Source organism: Zootoca vivipara, chromosome 6 (assembly GCF_963506605.1).
Source record: "Zootoca vivipara chromosome 6, rZooViv1.1, whole genome shotgun sequence".
Classification (NCBI taxonomy): Eukaryota; Metazoa; Chordata; class Lepidosauria; order Squamata; family Lacertidae; genus Zootoca; species Zootoca vivipara.
Window position 1 is genome coordinate 14,307,162 of NC_083281.1, and position 10,040 is coordinate 14,317,201.

The 10,040-nt window shown below is 45.9% G+C and overlaps 1 protein-coding gene across 1 annotated transcript; it reads left to right on the forward strand.

The window, feature by feature from the left end:
- The first annotated feature begins 290 nt into the window (after window positions 1-290).
- Window positions 291-8,576, forward strand: LOC118087020 (synaptosomal-associated protein 25-like). Its single transcript, XM_035119238.2, has 7 exons — window positions 291-468; window positions 1,798-1,839; window positions 3,460-3,508; window positions 4,452-4,569; window positions 4,683-4,802; window positions 6,157-6,301; window positions 7,606-8,576. The coding sequence occupies exons 1-7, from the start codon at window positions 397-399 to the stop codon at window positions 7,672-7,674; spliced, it is 615 nt and encodes a 204-aa protein (XP_034975129.1). The 5' UTR covers window positions 291-396; the 3' UTR covers window positions 7,675-8,576.
- The last annotated feature ends 1,464 nt before the right edge of the window (window positions 8,577-10,040 follow it).

Consider the following 10,040-nt stretch of genomic DNA (forward strand, 5'->3'; position numbering starts at 1 on the left):
TAGCTAGGGATCATGGGAGTTGTAGGCCAAAAACATCTGGAGGGCTGGGGTTGAGGAAGCCTGGTTTAATGTCAGGAAAAGAGATAGCCTGGAATCGACAGATTCACCAGTCCCCAGCAGAGGCTGCTGGGACTCTGCTGTTTGATCCCTCGGAGTCATGCCCCAGGGGATTGTGGGTTAGCCCCAGAATGCTTTGCTACGTGGAAAGGATCGTGGGGGTTCCTTCTGGCTCATGGCACGGCCACTATGTGAAATGATACCTGGCTGGGCACCTGTGATCTCTCACACTGGATGTTTCCTTCTCTTTGATCTCTTCTGTCTTTTTCTGTAGGAGACCGTGGAGTTATCCATACAAGGGAAAACGTCCCCCTCGGTTCTGTCCCAAAAGATCCCAAGATGGCAGCCAATGGTGTGGTGGGTCCTGAGTCGGAAGACCTTGAACAGCGCATCCACCAGGTCAACAATGAGGTCGGGAAAATACTTGTTTTGCTTCTACCAGCCAGATCTCCTTTTCCTTATAAAAATGCTGCTGGTATTGCCATGAGGGGTGGGCAGAAAGGAACATGGGAAGGCAACCCCCCTCCCATGAGCTGATTTCAACCCAGAGGCAGATTATTCCCTGTTTCGCCTGGGTCGACTCTATTTCTCCTGCCAGGAATTGATATCCTTTGTTCATTTACGATTTACGGCGAATCCAGCTGGCGTCGTTGCCAGCCTGTTGCCTTCCAATATCTTCCGCCTAGTCCTCCCACATCCTTTCCGATCTGTGGCAATTTGCCCTCACGACCATCCCCACACATAAAATGCAGTTGCCGTGCTCAGCTGCTCTGTGTGGACTGGCAAAGGACTGTTAAGACTTGGTGGGGCTTTTGCACCTTTAGTTAGTAGCTTCCACTTCTGGAAGAAATGGCCTCCTCCAGCCTTAAATTGCCCCCAGTTTACTTTAGCAGCAGCATGATTGCGTCCCAGTCTACAATCTGGAGAACCTTCTGCCCCCCTCACCCCACAACCCCAGTTTGGCATTCCTGCCCAAATATGCCAGAGATATAATTGCAAGGAAGTTGGCTTTGTTCTGAAGAACAATTCTCGTTCTTGCAAAAGGGCTACAAGAATACTTATGCAAATGAGGCAGATTCGAACTATGTAACTAATTTGCTTTAGCGTGCATTGCACTGCCAAATGGGGGTGGGGTTTTTTTTCCCTCCTCTGTTGGTGGCAAGAAAGGATATGCCATTTTATTGGGAACAAAATAATAAAAAAAATCCTTCCAGCAGCACCTTAAAGACCAACTAAGTTTTTTATTTTGGTATGAGCTTTCGTGTGCATGAAGAAGTGTGCATGCACACGAAAGCTCATACCAAAATGAAAAACTTAGTTGGTCTTTAAGGTGCTGCTGGAAGGATTTTTTAAATTTTTGTTTTGACTACGTCAGACCAACACGGCTACCTACCTGTAACTAGACCATTTTATTGGGGTTACTCGGTGAATAATCCAGTAAAACTGATTGTCTGGTTGGCTTAAGACAGGCTCGAGAAAGTAACTTCTTCACAGAGTGCATAATTAACTTACAGAACTAGCTACCATTAGGGCTGCTGGCGGAGGCGGCTTTTAAAAGGACAAAAGCAGTTTTTGCTAACCTGGTGCCCTCAAGAGGTGCTGCGCTACAACTCCCATCAGCATCACCCTCAGGGCTTCCCAGAGCTGTGATTCCTGCCTTGCAACGTGCAACTCTACAATGCTATGAATCTATAAATAAATAATATTTAATTTCCTGCTCTTTTTTTATCTTCACTTCAGGCTTTGGAGAGCACCAGGAGGATGTTGCACCTGGTGGATGAGGTAAGAAAAAGTCCCTCTTCACAGGGGACTCTGCGAGGGGGAATAGCTTGGCCTTTTAACAGCTCTCCGCAACCTTATGCAACCACAGACCCCAGGATTATTTGGGGAAAACTTCCTACGAGGGAAGGCACAGCGATAACAGCAAGAACCTTTATTGAACTATCAGAACTGGATGACAGGGAAAAAGCAACTGCTTAAATACGTTTCTGAAGGCTTGGGCCACTCCCACTCCCAACGTGATTGTCATCATCATTATTCTTTATTCGACTGTCAGTCAGAAAAGATACATTTCTCAGTACAAGATTAAAACATCTAAGACATCTAAAAGAAAACCTCTAAAATGAAACATGGGCAGCACTAATAAAAGCTATACAGATAAACCCACATCAATGCAATCGATTTTAGTCTTACGATGCTTGAGAGCTAGGAAGAGAAATTTGGCCACCAAGAAAGCTGTTTTCCCAGTGGGATTATTCAACAAATATACAAGCTGACTTTCTCTGGATAGAGAGCTGAGCTGAAATAGGCATGGGGCTATGAGATATTGCCTTAAATCTACATAGAAAGGGCAACTCAGGAGGATATGTTCGGTGGACTCTACCTCTCCCAAGGCACAATGGCAAGTTCTCTGGTCGTATGGAACTCCCCTGTACCTTCCCCATAATACCGCAGATTCGAGGCCGTTCAATCTGGCCGCGGTGATGAGTCTACGGTATTCCACATAGCGGATTTCCGCGAGATAAGGCACTGGTGTAACCTGATAGATCTGCTCCCCCAGGAATATCCCTGGTTTCACGAGGGCTATGTCCTCTTGTCTAGCAATATCGCCCAATCTCTGAGAGATCACAGCTCTAGCTTGACTGTATGCCCAACGTGATTGGCTGTCCAAACTTCCAAGCTGTGAATCATGGCTCAGAGTTTAAAGGCCAATGGCAGAGGCTTTCTGTGATTGGATATCACGTATCGAATCAGAACACAGGAGCTCAGAATCCTTAGTCCGGACCAGGCTTCCCCAAACTCCGGCCCTCCAGATGTTTTGGACTACAATTCCCATCTTCCCCGACCACTGGTCCTGTTAGCTAGGGATCATGGGAGTTGTAGGCCAAAACATCTGGAGGGCCGCAGTTTGGGGGTGCCTGGTCCAGACTCAAGCTCAGGCAAACGCAGACCACTGAATACATAACAGAAGCCTGGACTGTTTAAAGTGGCCCCATAGCGCTTGAAATGTATTTTTAATCTCTTGATGGAAGCCACCTAGAGTGGCTGGGGAAACCCAGCCAGATGGGCGGGGTATAAGTAATAAAATATTATTATTATTATTATTATTATTATTATTATTATTATTATTAAATGTGTGTAGCGAAAGTGACCTGAGGATGATGGGATGACGTTCTTTAACAACCTGTCCATTCTGCTTTGCAAGCCTTTTGCAGAGAGTTCTCAAGTTGTGGCTTTTTTCCCCCTTTTGGCCACATGCATGAGGACTAGAAACCTGGTGTGAATGTGCCCTTCGTCTGATCCCTTGTTCTCATGTGAGCAACATCAGGCCCCAGAAATCTTGCAGAATCCTGGAGGTGTTTAAAGTTGTTCACTTCTCTCCCCACCTCTCCTTCCCAACAGAGCAAAGATGCCGGAATTCGAACTTTGGTCATGCTGGATGACCAGGGAGGTAAGGCCTCTGGCTTCATGGCAGATCGCTCACAGACCATGGAGGTGTTAGCTGTGTTCTGGTTCTGCATTTGCAATTGCTATATTTAAAATCCTCTGTGGGTTGGCTGACTAGTCTCAAAACCCCCTGGCAGTGGCTTGAATGCACACAGGCAGCAGAATAAGGTGCTCGAATGAATGGGTACCGCTTCAGAAAGTGGGAGGGAAATACTATTTTTGAGGGCGGCTCCACATGATAGGAAATAATTATTGCAAGCAGAAATAAGGTTGCCATATTTCAAGAAGTAAAAATCCGGACAGTCGTTGAGCCCCAAAGCAGAGGCGTAGCAAGCCCAGGTAGTACCCGGTGTGGAAATTGTTTTGTCAACCCCCCCCCCCGCCCCACATCGACAGCTCGGGGTAGGCTTGGGAGTCGTGGGCGGGTGCCGAATGTCACCTCCTCAGCGATGAAACCTGGGGTGGTCTGCCCCCCCACCTCTGTGCCCCCACCCCTGTGACTCCCAAGCCTACCCCAGCTGTAGCCGTGAATGGATGATCCTTCACATGCAGCTGCGCCAGCACGATGGCTGCTCACACACCCTGAACCACCTGTGCACTTTTTAAAAACAAACAAACAAATACCCGGAGTTTTTGTTTGGAAATGAAACACACACACACACACACCCCGGATGGCCAGGTTGCCCCGCAAGAGAGGACATGCCCGGGATTTCCCAGACGTATGGCAACCCTAACCACTAGGCCTCGGTGGCTAGCAGACCAGGCTCCGTTGCTATTGGAGGGGAGATTTGAAAACCAGCCGACATACCTCACGGGAGCATTAGAAAGTGGCCGCTCCTCTCCACAATACCTGTGAGATTCAGCCTGCGTATTTGGAGAGGGCTGTGTATAATGTTTGTTGGTTCCTGAGTGTTGCCGCTGGCTCCCCTTCGCTTTCCCTTCCTCAGAGCAGCTCGACCGGATTGAGGACGGCTTGGATCAGATCATCCAAGACATGAAGGAGGCAGAGAAGAACCTCACAGACATGGCGAAATGTTGCGGCCTCTTCGTCTGCCCCTGCGCAAAGTAAGTCCCCTGGCTGGGCAATCGCCAGGGACGCCTCTCTCTCTCTTTTTAATCAGAGCAAAGTAAGTTAGAGGTTGAACTACTGCCTGAACATCTGTTCTTTTGAAACATAGGTTAAAGCACATAAAAGACTTGGAGGTCACCAAGGCCAGCAACGGCCAGGTGGTCTCTCGACAACCCTGTGTGGTGGCCGATGGAAACCAGATGGTCATGAGTGGGCCCTTCATCCAGAGGTAAGGAGTGGGGAGGTCTTCTCCTCCAAGACCACCTCACACAACCGGGAGATCTCCTCTGCAGCCTCCAGGAGAGTTTCTCCTGCAAGCGCCAAAGGTGTCAGAAGCCACCTCAGTCACTTGGAGCAGGGCCTTTTCTGTGGCTGCCCCATTCTGTGGGATAGCATTCCTGTTGAGATAGGCAGCCGCTCTCTACCCTTTCTGAAAACGGTCAAAAGGCGTGTTTGTTCCAGCTGGATAAATGGGTTGATATGACAAGCGTCCCACTTGTTCGGGTTTTAGTCCTGTTTTGTGCTTTTAATTCTCTTATGCATAAAGGCAATTAATAAATCCATGGTGGTGGTGGTGGTAGTAGTAGTAGTAGTAGTAATAATGTGGTGATTAACCAAGATTTAATCAGGTGATTTAAATATTTACCGTATTTTTCTGTGTATAAGACACACACACACCCTATTTTTGGGGACTAAATTTAAAGAAAATGAGGGAAGAGGCCCAAAGTTGTTAAGCATTTTTAAGGGGCACAGCAGGGCCATTGCTGGGGGTTGGCAAAGGGGGCAGCCACTCCCCCCCTACCACTGCTGTCAGAAACGCTCCCTAGAGTGCAGCTCCCCCCCCCCCACGCCACTATCTGTGTATAGGAGTACCCCAGTTTTTTTTACACGATTTTTGAGTAAAAAACCTCATCTAATACACGGAAAAATACGGTAACTAGATTATTTCGATGTACTGTATAAGTTCCTTCACCCTTTTGTATTTTAACATTTTTAGCCTGTATATTATAATTTTTGGTAAATGTAAAGCTGTATCTTGGTTGATGCTTTTGAAAGAAGTATCATTAATCAACTTCCGAAATCTTTGTGGTTCTTTACTTGAGAGGCTTTGAGTACAGTACTGTAATTAGTAGCTCATTCCTCTGAGCCCTAACGTAACTGGACTTTTTAAATAACTTTGTATACAGTAATTACTTCCTAGCTGCCTACAAAGAGAAATTAGGAGCATGGGTCTTGCAGAGTATTCTTAGCGTATGTATTTTTATTCTGTGGTTGATATGACCATGATGGTTACAACAAAACAAAACAAAACACAACACAACACAACACAACACAACACAACACAACAAAACAAAACAAAACAAAACAAAACAAAACAAAACAAAACACTAATAATAACAAGAAAATGGTCATCGTCACCATCCACCCTCCTCAGCTCAATCACGCCTTTCATTTTCCCGGATTGAAAACTTAGTTGGCGAACTTGTTCTTGCCCACTGCGAGGAAAGGCCGCTGGGGTACGAGGAGCCTCTGGCCTGATCCAGCAGCTAGGCTCTTAACGTTCTTGTGTGCGTTTCGCTCAGGATAACAAAGGACGACGTGGAAGAAGAGATGGAACAGAACCTGACGCAGGTAGACAGCATGCTGAGCAATCTTCGCAGCATGGCGGTGGACATGAGCAACGAAATCGACGTCCAGAGTAAGCAGGTGGACAGCATTAAGGAAAAGGTGAGCGATGGGCCAGGGCAGAGAACATATGCAGTAGAACATAACGTGATTTTTTTTAATAAAAAGTTTAAAATTCCAAATTCTACACCCAAGATGCACAACTGGAAGACACCATATTAGGGCATAGCTGCCAAGTTCTCCCTTTTTTTTAAGGGAAATTCCCTTATGCTGAATAGGCTTCCTCACGAGAAAAGGGAAAACTTGGCAGCTATGTATTAGGGAGGGTTTGTATATGCACATATTTTTGGTGCTCTACTCTGTGGGAATGTTGTGGATAGTAGGAGAGGATATATTGATCAAGTATTATCCTTCCTCACTCACGCTTGTGAGTCAGTAGCAGAGTACATTCCCCAGCATATAGCAGGAAACTAGTTGGTAGATTCGTTTGAATCTCTTTACTTAAGCCATCCAGTCTGGCTTGTCCAGATTGGATTATTCCTGGTAAATTCCCCCTTTGTTCCCTCTTTAAAATGATAAGGACACAACAGTATTCTATTAAGAATAACAAGAAGTTTACTTACATTCAGTTCACAGTAGGTTCCTTAAAGGCAGGCTGTAGCTTGTAGTTACAGAAAAGGGTTTGAGTTCAACCCATTTGGGGATTGAGCCCATGTGCTGCTGGCTGAGAGCCAGCAGACAGCAAAAGACATCAGTATCAGAAGAAAGCAGCAAAAGAGTAAGGGTCAAGAGAGAGAGAGAGAGATGGCTGCGTGACTGGCCCTTTCACAGAGTCTCACAGGATCACGCCCATCCACCTGGTCACATGCCGGGGGGGGGGGGGGGAGATGGTCCAGACCAGGTGTGACAGGAAATCCTCCTGGCTGCAGTAACACCCCCCTGTGTGTGTCCACTCTGGGCAAACAGGAAGTGTTGTACTTGACTGCCTATGTTACATCCCACTCTGACTACTTCTGGATCCAACAGCGGGAGGATCTGTGACTTTACTTCCTTTGGAAAGATCATTCTAGTTAACACCTTCATATGGAATCCTGTGTACTGTTTTGGTTGCCCCATATTTTTTTTAATCCAGAGCTTGGAAAGGTTCAGTAAAAGGCGAAATGGTCAGGGGGGTTGGAACACGTTGTGTTAGTGTTAGTACAGGTGAGGGAAAACTCTTCACACAACATGTGACTCCCTTAAGGCAGCCTTTGCCAGCCTGGAGCTCTCCACGTGCTTTGGACTACAACTTCCATCAGGCTCAGCAGCCAGCGTGATGGGAGGTGTAGTTTCAACCATGCGGAGCCAGGCCTGCTTCTTGAAACAGCCTCTGCCTCTGTTTTCTCACTTTCTTTTTTTCTCCGCAGGCCACCGCCAACGTGATTAGCATCAACGCAGCCAACAACCAGACTACCAAGATGCTGAAAAATGTCTGAACCGCCCCGCCGACCAGCTTTGATCCTCCCCATCCCACCCCTAAAAGAAAACGGCTTCATCCACCTGAATTTGGATTGGTTTAAAATCAAGGCAATTCCAAATCACGTTTCCCATTTTGAAACTCGTCCACTTCCTGAATAAGCTTGCATGTGACTAACTAGAAAAGGAGGCTGGAAAATGAAGGCGAAAGCACTGGATTGTAGGGAAATAGCGCCTTTGTACACACGAGGGACACGATCCTCCTGGATCCATGTGCAGAGTGGTTATACCTGCTTGCACAAGAGACTGTTTTCTGTACACCACGCAGGGACACTGAGCAAGACCATTTACTGGAAGGCTATGGCTGCCGTCCTATTTGAAAGTAAGTCTTTTTGATCAATGTGGGAGTTGCTTCCTGCTAAACTTTATTCTCTCTCTCTCTCTCTCTCACACACACACACAAGATCGGGGTGCTCCTGTGCATCATTTTTCATAAGCAAGGATTGGCACTCACCGGGTAAAAGCAGTGGCTCTCCATAGGTGGGGTCCAAGTGTCCACCCTGTTTAGTTAGGAGTGTTGCAAGGTTTAGGTGACATGTTGGATGGTGACGACATAAAACAGAAGCGCAAGATACCCTGAACAGGCTCAGTGGGTGATCCTGGTGAGATTCTGGAGATAGGATCTCCTTGGTCTTCACACCTAGGACTAGTCCAGGACAAAGCCCACAACACTAAGTACAATTCAGTATTTATTATGACAACTTCTGTTGGGAGAAGGGTTGTCGCTCAGTGGTAGAGCGTTTGCAAGCGGAAGATCCCAGGATCATTGATACCACTCGGCGTAAAGCAGCTCCCTGTGACATCCCTTGATTCACAGCCATGAGGACTGGGGTCTTAGCTAATTTTTAGGGGAAGGGCCACAGATCAGGGGTAGGCCACCTGCTTTGCGTGCAGGAGCTCCCAAGTTCTATTCCCACTGGCAGAATCTCCAGGGGGTCGGGGCGGGGGCGGGAGAAACTCCTGTCTGTAGCTACTCTGCTGCCAGTCAGTGTAGACTATACTGAGCTAGATGGACCAACCAAGTGACTGGGTTTAAGGCTGCTTTCTTTGTTCCTACTCACCTCAGAAGCCAGATATTTCTCTCCGCGTTTGTGCATGCAAACCAAACCAAAACCAAGCTTTAACTGTGGGATGAATGGCCGTGACAATCCCATTTTATGATACTGTAAACAGAACATCTTTATTAAATTCTGGTTTCGGTTTAAGCCAGGCTTCTTCTTCTTCTTTTTTAAAAGGGACACGATATACAGGTGAAACTCAGAAAATTAGAATATCGTCGAAAAGTGCATTTATTTCAGTAACGCAACTTAAAAGGTGAAACCAATATATGAGATAGATGCATGACATGCAAAGCAAGATATGTCAAGCCTTTATTTGTTGTAATTGTAATGATTTGTCGTTAGGCGGGTCAATTATAAATGGAATGTAATTAATGAAATGTTATAGCGATGTTTATTTTTGTTTCTTTTTGTATTATTGTAACTATTATATTACTGTGGAATTTCCAAAAGAAAGCATTTGTAAAAATTAAAAGAAAAATTAAAAATAATAAGTTGCATTACTGAAATAAATGCACTTTTTGACGATATTCTAATTTTCTGAGTTTCACCTGTACTGTATAAGATAAAAAACAAATAAAATAAAACCTACATACAGCCACCATGTTTTGTGTTGTGTAGGCTCCTCTGATGTAAGTCATGGCCCCCGCCTGCTAGCTTGCTCCCTAAAATATTCCTGGTTTGCTCCTTTCTATATAGAGTGCCGACATTCTGCATGGACTGGTTGCACGGCAACATGGGCAAATGGCTTCAGATACCTATGAGGTACATAAATTACCATCTTCTAGCATATATTCAACACAAAAAAAAACAGTGACCATTTGTTGTTGACAAGAGATGGCTGGACATATCAAGGGCCCCATTCCCTTCAGGAGCTGAGGGCCTCATCAAACCTACATCCGGAATTCTACACTGGAATTCTTTAAACAGAAGCCTGATAGACACCTGTCAGGGATTATTTAGCGGTGATTCCTGATAAAACATACGAGGAGGGAAAAGATGCCTGGTCTATAATTGCAAAGGGTTCCACAATCAAAATTTAAACAATCAGAAATGCGGAGGTGTTGAAACAGTCTACCTGTCACAGGTGCTTTAGCTGCAATCCCTGCATTGAAGGGGGCTGGAGTGGATAACCCTCAGGGCCTCTTCCAACTCTGTGGTACTATAATTTTTATTTCGAAAATTATCTTGACCTGTACGGAACCCAGGTACTCACATAGACCCGTGGTACCTAATGCTCCTTGAGCCGCTGTGCTTGTATGTGAAAT